Here is an 18,847-nt window from a genome sequence, read left to right on the forward strand (position 1 = left end):
CCTTCCTTCCTTCCTTCCTTCCTTCCTTCCTTCCTTCCTTCCTAAAGAGAATGAGCAGGGATGGAAGCACAGACAGAGAGGGAATCAGTCTTAAGCAGGATCCACACACAGTGCTGAGCCTGATGTGGGTCTCAACCCATGACCCTGGAATCATGACCTGAGTGGAATTCAAGAGTCAAATGCTCAACCAACTAAGCCACCCAGATACCCCTCCTCTTCCCACTTCTTTTAATGCCTTTAATATATGTGATACTGGTAAGAACAACAGTCATGCAACCATGAAGAGCCTGAGGATGACGAGATGACAGAAAAGATGGAAAATATATGCTTTACAACCACACAGTTGAACCACAATGCCATGTTTACACGGACAACTTCCTGACTCATTTTTAATTGAGATGAATTAATTCCTGTGTGTTTTAGCTACTATTACTTGGGTTTAGTAGTATACTTATTAGTTGGAACCAACTGCATTTTTGATTGATATAATAAGGAAAATGTGTTATCTCAAATAGCAAGAAGTGAAAAGCAAGGAGCCTTAAAGTTGGTGAATGCAACAACTTTTCTTATCAAAATATTAGAACTATATGGACTCCTTCCTTCTTTATCCTTGCCATCTTCATATAACTGACTTTTTAATCAAGTCAGCTATCCATATAATCTCTTCAGTCCCAAGGATCACATGTTTATAGTGATATCCTCAGAAAGGATAAACAGATTTTCTTTCTTTTAATTTGTTCTTAAGAACAAGGCAAACTTTTCCTAGGTCCCTTTTTCACAATATGGCTCATTGTCTAGAATTGTATCCCAAGACTATGGCTAAACTAATCAATACAAGGAAAGAAGAGAACATTGCACCTCACAATTGCTTAAATAAATTATAAGTCATCTCTAGATATCTGAGTGAATGAAGATGAATAGTCAAATACAATGGCAGTCTGTCCTCTACAAGAGAGGGAAGAAATGACTGATAAATGAGCATCCCACTGTGAGAGAAACATTCGTAAAAGAGAGAAAAGTAGTCCTAAACATAAAAGTTGAAAAAAAAATCTGTTTTTATTTAAGAGACAATTTTATTAAAAAATGTGTCTGGCATAGAGGCAATTTTGAGATTGAGTTTCAAGAACACTTTGCATCATAGGAAAGGTTGTTGTATGCAAGGCGAGGGGTTTAAGAGAGTATATTCAAACAATGTGAAAAACAGGATATTTTGAGCAATGGAAAAAACACAAGAGCTTTCTTAGAGATAACTAATGTGGTTCGGGTTTGTAAAGTTGATATGATGAAGGCTATACTGAAAAAAAAAAGTAGACTCTTAAAATAAACCGGGGGCTTGAACCAATGGAACTGTAATAGGGGTTATGAACTTCAAGGAAAAGAGTGAGTTAGGTTCTCGAAGGGAGAACCTGCAAGTGTTGGTGATAGATTGGACATGGAAATGAGGAAAGCAGAATCAAAGATAGCTCCAAAGTTAACATCTTTAAAAAGAGAGAGAAGATTCATGCTCTGAAATTAAGCAATAATCTCAGAAGAACTAATTTCGAGAGGTGAGTGATGAGTTCACTTTAGGCTTTTTGGTTTTGAGATGATAGTTGCAGATTCCAAGTGGAATATTCAGCCCACATTTGAAGATAAACATCTCCATTTCATCCTGGCTGCAGATTTGGAGGCTATCTGCATGAAAGTGTGAAGGACCATGGGCCAGGGTGAGTGAAGCTATCTATACAGAGTGAGAAATTTAGGCATGTAAAATTAAATCAAGAGGGGCACCTGGCTATGTCTGCAAGTTATAAGAAAGGAATTGGTAGAAAATATGAGATTGAAGGGCCTGGAAAAGTTTTCTAACTGAAATCAATGAAGCTGTGGAATGCTAATAGCAGTGTTTGGTAAGGTGTTGAGATCATAAACTGAGATTAGCTCTAGAAAAGAGAAAGGAAAATGGCATAATTTGAGGTAGAGAGAATGAAATATAAGAGAAATTTTATCTTGATTGTATAGATCTCTTCAGAGTCATACATAAAGTCATATATTAGACAAGGTGGGACGGAAGGTTCAAGAGTGGTTACAGAGATTCAAAAAGGATATAGAATAATTATTGTAGGTCGTATGTATTAGGGAGTCAGTTACATAGAAATGCAATAGTGCATAAGCTGTATGTGACATCATTCTAAAGAACACATGGCTGTTTTTTGTATTTATATTGGAATATTCGGCATGTTTGTGGTTGTGTTAGCTAAACAGCTGGAGAACTGGATTTCTTTTAGCCATATTGTATAGCATAATATAAACCTATTTTTCCACAATACTGGAATGATAAACATAAAAAGGGGATATAGAGAGCCCATAAATAAGAATATAGGATTAAATACATTATATGTCATGTAGAATGAATGAAAGAAATGTACATAATTAAAAATGATTCTAGAATTTAGGGATAAAATGGAATCATGCCTGAGAAGTAAAAATATGGATATTTAGTGAAATATTTTCAGGGATCCAGAAAATTTTCTGAAGAAATATTAAAGCTTTGTTTGCTATATGTTTGGCATCCATTTGATGCCAAGTTCTTCTTCTGATAAAGTTTCTATATGCTAGTATTAATTTTATGTTAAGAAGAAGTTATGAAGAGAAACCATCCAGAGAGGAAATATTAAAAGTAACTCAAACTTCATCTTTCTAAAAAGGAAGGAAAAAATCAATGACAATCTCAATAGATTCATACTGATTAAATAACCCAATCATTCTGTCTGTACAACAGTTTTACAGTGAATGCTCAAAAATAATAACTGTTGTGCAAAGAAAAGAAGAAAAAAAATAAAAATGAAAGTATATATCACCATGTTATGATGGTACTTTTCATAGATGACTAGGTAGTAGACATTCAGTTATTAAATAGTAATTTTTCTCATTGTAAATAACTTAATTTTTAATGAGTTATCAATCAACACTTAGAAGAGAACTTTTTTCAGTATTTCGTGACTAGCTCTGAAATGTATGTGGATGATTGGTATGGTATGCCGAGAGCATTTGTGTCCTCTGCAGTTTACTACTTCTCCAAAGGCACCTTTTCTTTAGTTAATGACTTTGCCCCTCTAATGGTCTGTGCTGTTCAAACACCAGAGTAAACAGAGGGACTGAATTAAACATCTAGACAACTGGAGCTGTTGATCTATTTGACCTGACTTATCTGCATTATCATAATATTATGTTCATTGCTCATGTGTAGACACAGTTTTATCAATCATCTATAATATTATTAGTCAACCCATATAACTCCTTCATGGATAAATGACAGTATTCGTGCACTACTTCTAGACTTTATGATGAAAAAAGAAAAAAAAAACCTACAGTGTACAATTGATATTACCAATGGGTGCAAATGTCCTGGTTCTTTACATTTATTAATAAATAATTAAAATATGCAAGTATTAATTTTAAATAATCACAAGTGTAGTGTAATAAAGTATATAATATATATTTTCAGAACATTCTGTTGATATTTTCATTTCCTTAGGCCAGTACACGAGCACAATAGGAAGTTGTAATTTTGAAACAACTTCGGGAAACTGGACCACAGCCTGCAGTCTTATTCAGGACTCTCAAGATGACTTAGACTGGGCCATTGGCAGTAGAATTCCTGCAGAGGCATTGAGTCCAGACTTTGATCACACACCAGGTAAGTCTACCAGAGACACACAGGCCAAATAATCCACTCATGGAAATCTGTATTAACAATTTGGATGAGTATCAGAGAATATTCCTTATGTCTGTGTGTGGGTAGAACTCATGAAAAGAAAGTTAGTCCTTGTTTTTAAACTCTGGATTATTGAATAGACTCAGAACTGACATTGCCACACCAAGGAAATCCACGACTCATATTTTAAGAGCCTCAAAGATTTTATTTACTATCCCATAAAGGTGGAGTCAAAAAGTGTCCAGTTGGGGCAGGAACAAGTAGGGGCATTCAGATTAATGCATATAATAGGCAAAGATGTACAATTAGCAGTAATAAGAGTTCTCCTGCTGATGATGCAGCCACCCATTCTATTTCAGTCCCTCTGAAATGTAGGGGCAGAGACATAAAGTGATGATGGTAAGAATGAACATCAGCATACTTTTCACAAGTTTTGCCTCCTTCCTTGTGATTTGAGGTTAATGTAATCCTTCATGGTCTTATGGGTAATAGAGTCAGAGTGGAAGTCAGCTTTTATTCTTATTTACTTTTACCCTGAAGTCTTGTGTACTCTGCGATTTTCCCCCCTTAGGAATCTAACATTTCTTAGGGGATAAACCTTTTCTAAATTCTCTTAAGGATAAAATCTAGCTCTTCTAGTGATAAAAAATGACCTTAGATATTTGCAACAGTTACTTTTCTGTGTCAACTTGGATGGTGTTTTTGGATGAGGTGAACATTTAAATTTTTTTTAACGTTTATTTATTTTTGAGACAGAGACAGAGCACGAACGGAGGAGGGTCAGAGAGAGAGGGAGACACAGAATCTGATACAGGCTCTAGGCTCTGAGCTGTCAGCACAGAGCCCAATGCGGGGCTAGAACTCACGAACTGTGAGATCATGACCTGAGCCGAAGTCGGGCGCTTAACCGACTGAGCAACCCAGGCACCCCGGATGAGGTGAACATTTAGACCCGTGAACTTTGAGTAGATCACCCTTCATAATGTGGGTGGGCCTCATCTAAGCAGTTGAAGGCCTAAATAGACCATAAAAGACTGGCCTTCCTGAGCAGATGTAATTCCCCACAAGCCTGCCTTAAGACTTCATCTGACACATTGGCTTTCCTGAGTCTCCAACCTGCCAGCCCACACTGCAGATTTGGGGCTTGCCAGCCTCTATAATTATGTGAGCCAATTCCTTATAGTAAATGTCTTTCTAGATTCATACATATTTTATCAGTTCTGCTTCTCCAGAGAACTCTACTTAATACAATATCGGTCAAAACAATTGAAGCATAGGTCCAATGAAAAAAGAACAAGGTTTTATGGAATTAATTAAAGTGACTTTTCAAAGAAAAGGTATGGGCAATTGTCTCAGCCGTTTTATGGTAGTAAACAGAGAAGAATACTTTTATTTCTATATTTGGGCAGCTTGAAAATAATATGACCTTCAATTACAGTGTAGCTGTCCTTTTTTGTTTTAAATTTGGTCCCTAATTCATATCCAAATTGAATATTCTTATTCCTTTTGACCTGCCAAGTTGTATTTACTCTTCCCTACCAGTTTTTTCTTTCTTTCTTTCTTTCTTTTTTCCTTAAAAAGCATGAAGTTAGTATACACTAGATTGTAAGTTAACAAACAGGATAGAAAATTAAGACACTGAGGTCAGTAATTAGGAGACTTTAATATATAACAAAGGTCAGTTATGTGGGGTAAAAGATATAGTCTTTTTTTTTTTTTATTTTTAAAATTTTTTTTTCAACGTTTTTTATTTATTTTTGGGACAGAGAGAGACAGAGCATGAACGGGGGAGGGGCAGAGAGAGAGGGAGACACAGAATCGGAAGCAGGCTCCAGGCTCGGAGCCATCAGCCCAGAGCCTGACGCGGGGCTCGAACTCACAGACTGCGAGATCGTGACCTGGCTGAAGTCGGACGCTTAACTGACTGCGCCACCCAGGCGCCCCAAAAGATATAGTCTTTAGTGTGGTTTTGGCATATCTGGTTATACAGCTGAAATAAAATGAAATTAAACCCCAGGTTTTCTTTTGTGTCTTTTATATACAGAAATTCATTCAGATTGACTAAAGGCTTAAATGCAACAAATAAAAACAATAAAACTCTTGTAAGAAAATAGAGGGTAAAACTATATGCACTGTAAAGGCAGGATCTCACTTCTAAAAGCCCAGAAGCTACAAAAGAAAAGATGTACATATTTGATGGTATAAAATTATAGCTGTGGCCTAAAAATTCCATAAACAAAATCAACAGGCAAACGATAGTTTAGACAAAAAAAATGGTGCCAATTACAAGTAGGATACATATGGATAACTTACAGACTTAACTACAGGTGTCAATTTCAACGGCCAGAAAAGATTTGCATAACTGATTCACAGATGATCAAATTCAAATAATCAACAACAATATTAAATGATGCCCAAGTCCACATGTCATCAGAAAAATTCAAATCAAAATAAGCAGCTGGGAAAGGTTTTCAAAAGCCATCAGTAGATGGTTGAGCAATGGAGAGTCGGTAGCCGGAGAAGGATACTCATACATAGTTATGGGGAAATGTCCTTTTGGAAAGCATTCTGGCCATAGAGAAATAAAAAAACCAACACATAAGCACATGTGTATAATGATATTGACTTCAGCATTGTTTGTCATTCAAAATAATGGAGGGGGCACATGGGTGCCTCAGTGGGTTAAGTGTCCAACTCTTGGTTTCAGCTCAGGTCATGATCTTGCAGTTTCGTGATTTCAAGCCCTACATTGGGCTCTGTGCTGGCAGTGTGGAGCCTGCTTGGGATTCTCTCTCTCTCTCTCTCTCTCTCTCTCTCTCTCTCTCCCTCTCTCTCCCTCTCTCTCCCTCTCTCTCCGCGCCCCCCACTCTCCACCCCTCCCCCACTCATGCTGTCTCTCTCTTAAAATAAATAAATAAAAACTTTAAAAATTTTTAAAATAATGGGAAATAAAATGAATGTCTCTCATTCATACAATCATTTATTTGTTCTCTTATTCATTTATTCGCCTATTGCATGCAAGGCACTGTTCTAGGTACTGGGGATACATTAGTGAATATAAAACACACCTTCCACAGTAGAGTTCCCATTCTAGGAGAAAGGAAGAGATCATTGAACATATATCATAAGTAAATAAATTATGTCCCCCATTAGAAGCTGAGTGGAAAAAGGAATAGACTAAGTAGGATTGAGTGGGCATACGGATAGTTGTGTGTGTTGCAGTAGATAGGCTGGTTAGATAGGTGGCAGTGAGAAGATGCCATTCAAAAAAGACTTGAAGGAGGTGACAAATGAGCTATTTGGATTCCTAAGGGAGGAGGATTACAGTCAGAGAGACAGCCAATGCCAAGTGCCCTGAGATCAGAATATGGTCTGCGGGTGTGCCCCATGGCCACGAGTGATGTTTTAGGTAATTTAATTAATTTTTGAGATGCTGCCCTATACGCTACATAGTGTTTGGCAGTATTCCTGGCCTGTAGCCACTAGATACTACTAGTGTTCTTCTCTCTGGTATTGACAGCTCAAAATGTCTTTAGAAATTGGCAGCTATCTCCTGGGGACAACATTGCCCCCTGTTGGGAACTAGAGGAACAGCCTGGAGGCTCATGTAACTTGTTAAATCCAAGCATACAACATCATGCAGCCACTAAAAAGAGTGAGTTTAGCACTATACAGTTGATTCGTAGGGATTTACAAAACGTATTAAAGGCAAAAAGCAATATGCAAAATGATTATAGTATGATACATTTTTTTTCTAAAACAATGACTCATGCCCCTTTATTTGTGCACGTGTATAATTCTACATAGATATTTCTATGAATAACTAAGCATGAAGAGAAAGATTTTTTAAAAAGGATATATATATATATATATATATATATATATATATATATATATATTATTAACTTGGATTACTTGGATGAGTGATAGGGTTGAAGTAGAGGAGAGGGAGAATAAGTCTAAAAAAAAAAAAAAAAAGAAAGAAAAGAAGTAAAAACAGGAATTGCACCTCAAAAGAAAATCTAACATACATGATGGTAGCACCTACACGTGTCTGTGGAAAATTGTCATAGACTCTGGGTCTGGAGTTCTCTCTTGTCCGTCAAGAGAGCAGGACACAGGATTAAAAGTGCAAGAGAGGCTAACGTCTGGGAGAAGATGAGAGCCCTGAAGAAGCATCTTTGCGCTGCTTTTATTAAGATCAGAAGGCTTACAAGCATGATGGGTGTGATGGGCATGCACAGAGAGACAATGAAACTGTAAACGTTAACTCATGGCCATGAATATTAACTCATGGGCATGGAGAAAAGGGGTTTTGGAGATATGCGGTGTTAGGGGTTTGGGTCAATACAAAACAAGATTCTAGTGCTGGGTGGAAGGTTGTTTAAAGCAAACATGAGGCCCCACTTCTGATTACCTAAACTGGCCTAGGGAACAAGAAAGAGCCTGCTACCTGAGGGTCAACAAGGCATCTTTCTTTTGCTAATTAGCTCCCCTCTGGGAAACTTTGCCCTGCTATGGTCTTTGGCCTTTTTACCTGTTTACCTAATTTGGTCCTTCCTTCCTGTGAAAACAGCTTTCTGCTATTGTCCTATACTGTTGTCCTACGTTGGAGGCCTTTGCCCCATTTACCTAACCTTATTTACCTAATCTTGTTTACCCAAACTTGGGTGTGTTCATCCTATGCCTTTCTAATTCTTTATGCCTTGTTAACCCATCAGTGACTGCTCAGGGAATTCCTAAGCTTGTTCCCCACAGAAAATGAGCTGGATATTTTTAATTTTACCACTTAAAAACAATGAATGATCATCTTTTCTACTCTTTTAGTATCTAGTTTTTCTTTATTATTTCTTTTCATCAATTTTACATTACTAGGTAATACATCTTTTTCTAAAATTTTAAACGTATAAATAAGTAGAAAAAAAAGAAAAAAGTTGTCTAGTAATCCCAATAGAGCAATATAATCGTTTATAAGCTTTATGTTTGTGTATCTTGCCATTCTTTCTTAATATACATATTTTCAAATAAAAATAGGTTTCTACTAGATTCCGTGATTTGATAAATGTCTCATGAACAAGTTTATACATTATGAAATATTTTTAACATGATATTCTACTTTTGGGATATCGTGTAATTTATAAAGTGATCTAATGGTAAACTCTTAAATTATTTCCCAACACTTTCACTATAGTAAACATCACAACAGTGAATATACATTTAGATGAATATTTGTTTTTTTACTTTTATGATAGTTCTTGAGGATAAATCCTTGTTTCTCTCCCATGAGAACTTATGAGAAAGAAGCCAATTTTCATTTTTGCAACCAAGATCTAGACAGGGACATTTCCATACAATGTCTGTGAGGTCTCTAGATAACAGTATCTCCTTATCTTAAGACAGTATTTGAAAATTCCAGAGCATGGCTGCTAGTATAACACTTGCTAATGCCCCAAAAGTATCCTAGGCTCAGTTTAGGAAAAGGTAATAATATAATCAGTGGACATGGGAAAAGTTCTGTGCATTGTTCAAAAGAAAAAACAACAGACATAAGTGATCAGTTAATACCTTTTAATGGAATAATTAAAGACTATTGATGGCTATATTTTCTTTTTTGAACTTTTGTAGCTTATGTGAGTTCATTAGAGGCCACATGAAAAGTTTTGAATCTGGTCATTATGCAATATTGTACACAAGTAATGTCCGCAGATAAAGAAAAGTAATCATTCTGACAGAATACTTTATTATCCCCCCCTGTTAATCAGTACTTGAGACAGGATATTTTTACAGAGCAGTCTCTTCAAAGCAGCCTGATTATATCATCCTTGATACACTAATACGGCTCACTGAACTTGTTTAGGCATCTCTGAAACAATGGGCTGCTAAATAAATTGTAGGGACATTAATTAATTTTGACCCTCTGGGAAAAACAAAATTCTTTATGAGAAGGCCAAACAGATTCAAAGGGCCTACAGTCTATTTCTAAACATCTCAACGTTGCTGTTAATTAAAACTGTATTTATGGATCTTTTCACTTATTGTTACCAAGATGAAGAATTAGATCCATAAGGAGGACATTTTCAATGCCCATCACGGGCCTATTTATGAGTCTTTTTGGAGCCATTGCGGAAGCTGTGGAGAGAAACTACAGACATTAATCCACTCTCGTGCGCCCATGAATAGTTTAGGCTTAGTATATACGGGACTTAATGGCAAGAGTGACATTTGGGTGACATGAACTAATGAAGGTATAAAACAAAAGCTTCTGTCTCTTTTTTTCCCCCCCTTTCTTCACTACTTTATTTTCTTTTTAATGGTATAATTGACCATATCCACAATTAAACTCTAAAATCTGGTAGGATAGGAGTCACATATTTTGCTCTTTTTATATTCCCTCCAGCATTTAAGACTGAAAACCACTTGATAAATACTTATGCAGGTCTCACGTTCCCTGTCTGTCTCTTTCTGTATTTATTAACAGCAATGTATTTCGGACTAATGAATGCAACAAGCATTTCCTGAGTGCCCGCTAAATACACAGCGCGTTGCTAACTGAGGGTATGAATTAACTAGATGTTTGTAAAGTAACTGGGATGAAATATGCTGGCTGATTATAGCCCACATGCAGTTACTATTGTGCAATTCAGTATTCACCACACAAGGTCAAAAAATACTCCAAAACAATCTTAGTGATGCTAATGCTTTGATGTGTGCAATAGCAGTTTAAGGTACTGAGTGTTCAACAAATATAACTTACTTGATACTTGGTTGACAGAGCCTTGGGGGCTAGACAGAGGATAATTGTACTTCCTTTTCAGTAGATGGTACAGGCATTATTATTATTCCTACAGATGACAAACAAGAAAAGCTAAATGACTTGTGTAAGCCTGTATCACAAATGACAAACCCAGAACTAAATCCCTGGTGTATGGAGCCTAATCCAAGGCCACTCCAGGACATCTGGTAGCGTGCTTTGTCCTTAATGGGTATTAACGATTGTGTTGTTTACTGTAGTGAAAGTGTTAGGAAATAATTTAGGAGTTTACCATTACATAATGTTATAAATTGTGATATATCAAGCTCTTGCTTGAATCTCCTTAATCTCTATATTTAGGGCCACTTAATCTCTATTTTGGTCTAGGTGATATTACCATCTCACTCTGGTCTCTGACAGAGTAGAGGGAGACACTCATATTCATTTCCTTGGGATGGTTAGGGCTTGGTCAAGGATACAGTTAGATATATAAAACTCAGCCTTTGTGGGGTGCCTGGGTTGCTCAGTCAGTTGAGCCTCTGGTTCTTGCTTTTGGCTCGGGTCATGATCTCACTGTCTGTGGGATCGGCCCCACATTCAACTCTGTGCTGACAGCACAGAGCCTGCTTGGGATCCTCTCTCTTGCTTTCTCTCTCTCTCTTTCTCTCTCTGCCTCTCCCCTGCTTGTGTGCTTGTGCACTGTCTGTCTGTCTCCCTCTCTCTCTGTCACTCACAAAAAATAAAAAAATTTGTTAAAGCCAATCTTAATTCAATAGTTTACTAGACTCACTGATCTTACTCGCATACACTCATGTACACACACACACACACACACACGGTTATCAGTTATTAAAGAGAGTATAAAATAACTGTACTGTATCACATTTTTTAAATAATCACATTTAAAATCTAATTATTGGACCAGAAATTTTTGAGATATTCCAGGAAGAGGCAGGCAAGATGGGATCAGGATGAATTGAGTAAAAACAGCAGAAATTCCAGCCCAGGGAAGCATGGTTCACTACACGTCTTTCCAGGGAAGCTACACACATATTCTAAGATCAAAGTAAAAAATACTGTTCTGGACAGAATTGTGTCACCCCAAAATTCATATATTGAAGCCCCAATGCCCAATGTGACTACATTCTGAGATAGGGCAAAAAGGTGATTAAGGTTAAATGAGGTCTTAAGCATGGGTCCCTAATCCAATAGGACTAGTGTCCTTATAAAAAGAGTAAGGGGCACCAGGGATATGCACACACAGAGGAAAGACCATGTGAGGCTACGAGGAGGAGCCTCCAAGACAGAGAGAGAAGCCTCAGGAAAATCCAACCCTCTAGCACCTCCATCTTGAATGTTAGCCTCCACCGCTGTGTGGAAATAACTTTCTGTTTTTGAAGCCACCCAGTTTGTGGCATTTTTGGGGGGGTCAGGCTGAACTGACATACAAATACCAACAAAGGTGGTGAAGAGTTCTTCAGAGGAGCTCCCTGAAAACCAGCACTCAGGTCCCGTTGTGTGCCCCTCCCATGACCACAGAAGCGCTTTAACTCATAAAGTAAAATCAGATCCCTGCCATCTAAAGATAATCGGACATGGGCCTAGGAAGAGATTATCATGACGTAATTACAACATAAAAAAGAGGCAAAGTCATGTTTGGATTTGCACAGGATCAACACTATAGGTTTGCAGGGGGAAATAAAGAAAGAGAACCTCATCCAAGAAGAAAAAATTGGGGCATCGCTGTTTGCCTGTCTGCTTGCTTACTAACTTACCCCTTAGTCCCCCCACCAAAGAACGTGGTTCTCAAATGTGGGTTCCTATCAGAACCATATGAAGAGTTAAAAAAAAAATACTAGTATCTGTGTCTGTCCACAGAGATCCTGGTTAATTGGTTAGTATCATGGCCTAGGCATCAAGATTTTTAAGACTTAGTCACAAGATTTTAGTGTGTAGCTGAGGCCAGGAACTACTTCCCTACAGGAAAGCATACACCCCCAGCCCACCTCTATAGCACCTGCTTTTCCTTCTCCCAAAGGAGAAGCCTTTCAGGAAAACAGTTCTGTATTAACAGCAGTGGAAATTCTTTCAAGTTACCTACATTAAGCAACAAAAGCCTTCATTCAGCACTTTCACTGAATAACCAAAACTCATCAGGCAATTAAAGACAAGCAGTATCATAAAAGAGAGAGATGAAAATGTGAAAAGAACAGTTATCCCCGGAGGAAATGGATGACTCAATGTAGTGGACATTTGTTATATTTTCTTCTTGCTTTCAGGGTTGTGAGTTCAAGCCCCACATTGGGCATAGAGCCTACTTAAAATAAAACAAATTTAAATAATAAAATATGCATACTATGGACCAAAAATGTAATTATAAAAAGGAAACATAGTTATTTTTAAGTATAAGATGCTAGTTATGAAAAAAGTAAGTCTAATCTTGTAGAACTATATACTGATGTGCTTAAAGGAGATCTAATTTGACATCCAGGATTACTTCAAAATTAGTGGTGTTGAGGGTATAGGTGGTAATACAGAGGAAGCAAGACAGACTGTGGGTTGAAATTACTGAAGCAAGGCCTTGAGTAGGTGGAAGTTCATTATAATATATCTTCTACTTTGGTAGAAATTTGAGATTTTCCAGAAAAGATGTTTAAAAAAAATTGTTCCCTAAAAATATGAATGTGACTTAAACAACCAATTTGGCAATAGATTTCATATTAAAAAAATAAAAAGTCAAAATATAAAAAAATGAATAGATATGTAAGAAAATAAATAAACAAAGTGAGAGATACTGACAGTATGACATCTAGCATGAAATAAGAACTGGGTAGTAGGAAAACAACAAAGGAGTTGGAAACAGGTAGAAGGGAAGACACAGAAATGATAATAATAAAACTAATCTCTTCCCTAGATCTTCAAATTATACTGAGATAGATCAAAGACTGTAATTTGTAAATCCTTCTTTTATCTAATCCTTCAGTAATACATTGGACTTTATTATGATACCAAGTCAGAACAGATTTCTGTTTAAAATTGGATGTTTTTCGGATACTCCAAGGGGAGTTAATTACTAATGTACCGTAATAATAATAATCACATTAAAGTCTGAGAAGAGTATTAAGAGGAAATGTGATTTGTGTGATGCTTCAGCCACCACTTTAAAAATACATGTGACTAAATGGAAAACAAAATGCTATTCATTGGCATGGTGAAAAAATGGCTTTTTTTCCCCCATTCATTCATTTAACAAATAATCGTTGAGTCCATTTTTTGTCAGCCACTGTTTGAGGTACTTAGAATACATGTAGGTCAAATCAGAGAATGATCTCTGCCATCACATGGCTAACATTGTAGCAGAGGGATAGAAAATCAATATCAAGCATTATAAATAAATTATATAATATATATTAATATATAATACTTAAATATATATTAATCATATTAATACCAACTAATATATTAATTATATTAATAGATGTTAATTAATTATATTAATTAATTACATTGTGTTATAATTAATATAATTATATCATAGTATAATGTGTTATATTAAATATATTAATTATACTAATATATTTATATTACATTAATTATATTGTATTAATATATTAATATTATATTAATTATATTATATTGATATGTTAATATAATATTAATATATTATATTAATATTATATTAATATATGTTAATTAATTTATATAATATATATTAAATATACAATAATTTGTTGGAAGTTGATAAATGCCATGGGGAGAAAATGGAAAAAGTAGAGTGGTAAAAGAAGAATCGATCAGGAGCCAGAGACCGGGGCGGGGGGGGGGGGGGGGGGGGGGTGGCTTAGGAGTTTTGGGCTTGGGGGAAGGGCAGGTAAATTAAAGGAATGTTCATGTGGAGCCACTGGGATGAAGGGGCCTGCATTACTGCTTTCAGTTTTATAAAGGGTTGAATGGGTGTTGAATAGTTGCTCTTTTTATCCATTCATTCCAGTCCAAGCAAAATAATTTTTTTAAACAAAATGAGGAGAAATTTCAAAGGGATATAGAAAAAGGGTATTAAAATCAGTTAAATGTCTCCTAAGAGTGAGGCAGTGTAAAAGAAGATAGGCATGTTGTCTGATTTAATATTTTTAAAATATTGTGATGTGGAAGATATAAATTCTTAGAAAGATTTAAAAAGCTGATGAAGTCCATGGGCGTGACTGAGCAGGGGGACTTGAATATTAAACTCTCTGACTCAAAAGACTTTTCTTCTATTGCCTACACTGTCCAATATGATAGCCACTAGCCACACAAACTGTTGAGCCCTTGAGCTGTGGCTGGTCCAAATTGAGATGTGCTATAAAAGTAAAACACACATTGGACTTCAAAGATGTAGTACAAAAAAACAACATAAAAATATATCAATAATTTTTTGTATATTCATTATATATTGAAATCACACTTTGGATACATTGGGTTAAAAAATATATATTACTAAAATGTCACCTATTTCTTTTACTCTTTTATTTTTTTTAATTTTTTAATGTTTATTTAGTTCTGAGAGAGACAGAGAAAGAGAGAGACAGAGTGCAAGTGGGGGAGGGGCAAGAGAGAGGGAGACAGAATCCAAAGCAGGCTCAAGGCTTTGAGCTGTCAGCACAGAGCCCCATGCGGGGCTCAAACTCATGGACACTGAGATCATGACCTGAGCTGAAGTCAGACGTTTAACCAACTGAGCCACCCAGGAGCCCCTCTTTTTACTCTCTTAAATGTGGCTACTAAAAATTCAAAGACTCCATATATGGCTCACAGTATGTTTCTATTGGACAGCCCTGTTCTGTAGTACACACACATAGGGAAGACTTTCTTGTATACAAAGTGACTAAAACACTAGCCTCGACTAAGGAAATACTGGAAAGTACACGTCTCTGGATATCTTTGAAGATGAGCAATCTCTTGTTCATGAATTCACACTCTGCCAGCTAAGACCTGCAAAGATGATCTATTCAGCTTCCAAGCTCCTTTAAGAGGAAGCTGCTTATAAAGCAAAGTGGTGTAATTATAATAATTTAGTCCAATATATTATCTTCAGAATATATCATTATGTATATTAACAGAGTACATCCATTAAACAGTGACACAGTCTTCTTATGATATCAGCAATTTCCACGTCCAAAAATAATGGTTTTGGCATTATTGCTCAAATATGATACTACCTTGTTCCATAATTTTCAGGTTCATTATTTCATCGTTTTATAAGTATCTGGGCATTATAGTTTCTCTAAAAGGAATTTACCAAATTCATATTTATTTATTGACTTTATTTCTCAGTAAAATAATGAACCATTAAACTTATTCCTTTCTATCTTCTCAAAAACTTTTCTCTTTGTATTAACTCCTTTTTTTCTAAGTGTTCTCAAACTGCCTCTCTATTACCATATCATACTTTTTGCTTTCAAGCATCACAATTCTCTTACCTTGAAAAAAAAAAAACCAAAAAACTAATCTCTTAACTTCACTTTAAAGTACTATTGTTTTGTTTTTGGTTTTTTTCTCATATCTCAAATTGCCTTTCCCCACACATTGATTTATATTCTATACCAACTTACATCTTTGGTGGCCTAAAATCTGTTTTCTACAAAAATTATTTTCTCAGCAAATAATTATTGGCCACCCCCTCTTGATCACTGATCTTCACACTGTAGTGAGGTGTGTTTACCAAATATAGTCCCAGGTCTCATGGAGCTTATGTCCTAGCTTCTTTGAAGACTTCATGATTTTATAACCATACTGACCTGATTCTTCTCATGTTGTACTTTATATTACTGATATAGCACACCTTCTTGAAGTTTCCACCTGCAGTGGACTGTGATGTGTATTTCCTAATGTTACGTATGTCTTTGATGCTTTCTCTTCTTCCTTCCAAAACCTAAATGTGGGTCTAACCCCGTATTCTGACTTTTACTTTTTATACCTCTTCCTATACTTTTTGCTGGCTCAGGGTTTTTATTCTTTCCATGCTCAAAATTTGCAAATTTCTGCCTGCCTCTAGTCTCTATTTCCATGTTCGGCTCTCACATTTTCAGTTGTCAGCTGGATAATTTCTGACGTCTCCAAGTCCCATATCCAAACTCAAACTTACCTTCCTTTAAGAAAGAATCGCCTCCTCCTGCTCCTAATATTTCTGTGATTGACATTGTTATTGTTTAACACAATTCTTCCTCATTTTCACGTTCATTCACCTCTTTATTCTCAATTTACATGTTTTTACTTCTCTGCATTTTCACTTCTATCATCTTAAGTCACTCTTGGGCTATTGCAAATGTCAAAGAAACTCATCTCCAATGCAAATACTCTCCTAAACCAGGCCACTCTTCACACAGATGCAGAATTAATACTCTTGAATGGTGACTCCTGATCCTGCAAATGATCAGAAGCCCTTCATTGACTTTTAGGGCATCATTAAGGGCTTTCCAAGTTCTTCCCCAAGTTGAATTTCTGATTTGTATTCTCCCACAAACTCTGTGTTCTTGTTCCTCAGATATGTTCTGGGTGTTATAAATGTCAATTTTCGGTCATATCATTGTTTTAGCATGACTTGTAATTTGTGGTTGATAGTGGATGCAATGTGCCAGGTAAAAGGAACTAAGGTAAACAGGCCTACTTTGTGAATTTTTCTGTTGAAGGAAGTAAGGTCATGTTTACTATATTCTGTTTACACTATTACTGCAGGAGTCAGAAAGTATAACGTCCTCTGACATCCTGGTTCCTCTGGCATCTCCCTTGTGTTTTGGTTTCCCTAGCAACTTTTATTTCTTTTTATTTTCTTTTCTTTATTTTAGAGAGAGTGTGTGTGTGTGTGTGCATGCACAAGCAGTGGGGGGAGGCAGAGGGAGAGAGAATCTTCTTTTTTTAATTTTTTTATGTTTTTTTTTTGGGGGGGGGGGGGGCAGAGAGATAGGGAGACAGAGAATCTGAAGCAGGTTCCAGGCTCTGAGCTGTCAGCACAGAGCCCAACCCAGGGATCTAACTCATGAACTGCAAGATCATGACCTGAGCCTAAGTTGGATGCTTAACCGACTGAGCCACCCAGTGACCCCAAGAGAGAGAGAGTCTTAAGCAGGCTCCATGCTCAGTGTGGAGCCCAACACAGGATCTTATAATCCTGGGATTTTGACCTAAGCCAAAATCAAGAGTCAGATAGATACTCAACCAACTGAGCCACCCAGGTGCCCCTCCCTAGCAACTTCTTCTTAAATAAGGCTAGAGAGGGGTGCCAGTGTGGCTCAGGAAGTTAAGCAGCCGGTGGACTCTTGATTTCAGCTCAGGTCATGACCTCAGAGTTTGTGGGTTCGAGCCCCGCATTGGGCTCTGTGCTGACAGTGCAGAGCCTGCTTGGAATTCTCTCTCTCCCGTCTCTCTTTCTGCTCCTACACCACTTGCTCTCTTTCTCAAAATAAATAAATAAACTTAATTAAAATAAAAAATAAGGCCTGAGAGATGGAGTTATTTCCATTGCAGCCCCCTGCTAATATATAGGATCCTATTGACGCGGTGGTAAAGACTAGAGGCCGTGAGTGGAAAGGTCATCGGAATGGAAGCCTTTCAGGATTCTATGTTCTTTCAGTCTTCCAGTGAGCTTGTGCTCTCTCATTGGGACCTTCACACGTGTTTCCCAGTTCTCCCGCCCTCTTAGGTAAGATAGGAAGTCTAGACCTTTTTTTTATTTTAAAAAAATATTTTTTTAATGTTTATTTATTCTTGAGGGAGAGAGAAAATGGAGGAGGGGCAGAGAGAGGGAGACACAGAATCTGAAGCAGGCTCCAGGCTCTGAGCTGTCAGCCTGATGCGGGGCTTGATCTCATGAGCCATGAGATCATGACCTGAAGTCAGACACTTAACCAACTGAGCCACCCAGGTGCTCCGCAGACCACTTTAAGAAAAATAGGCACATGTCAAAATGGCTACTTTTCCCCTCCCCACGGGAAGGAAACAGAGGGGATTTTTACAGTCTTCACTGTGGGAATCTGGTAGGGCTTCTGGAGATAACACTTTGGAGATGCCCTTTAGACTCATCCCCAGGGAGTTCTTATCTCTCAAGCTTTTCCACAATAAGCCTCCAGCAATTTCTTAATTACAGGTTAAGTTTCCCTCACCCAGGGCTGGCTGGCTCCATTAGTGGTTCCTGCTCTTGTGGTTTTGCTGCACTAAATTCTGATTCTCTGTATCTGCCTTTCTGTCTCCAGTGGTTTTCCCTGTGATGTCTACTCTAATTCTCTGCTAGATCTAAGAAGAGTTTTTAATTTTTATTTTGTCTGGCTTTTTTGTTGTTGTGAAGATGAGACTGTGCTGCCTAAGCTTCTTACATGCTACAGTGGAAACCACTGTAGTGGAAACCAGAAGTATCCTCTTACTCATTT

At 37.0% G+C, this 18,847-nt stretch overlaps 1 protein-coding gene across 1 annotated transcript in view; it reads left to right on the plus strand.

Annotated features, from left to right (window-relative positions):
• The window catches only part of MALRD1 (MAM and LDL receptor class A domain containing 1), a 788,164-nt gene that overhangs the window by 562,249 nt on the left and 207,068 nt on the right, over positions 1–18,847 (plus strand). Inside the window, exon 32 of the mRNA XM_049626634.1 lies at positions 3,515–3,676. Within this exon, the coding sequence (XP_049482591.1) occupies positions 3,515–3,676 (162 nt within the window). The remainder of the gene's footprint in view (positions 1–3,514; positions 3,677–18,847) is intronic.

The sequence above is a fragment of the Panthera uncia genome, chromosome B4, assembly GCF_023721935.1.
Source record: "Panthera uncia isolate 11264 chromosome B4, Puncia_PCG_1.0, whole genome shotgun sequence".
NCBI lineage: Eukaryota > Metazoa > Chordata > Mammalia > Carnivora > Felidae > Panthera > Panthera uncia.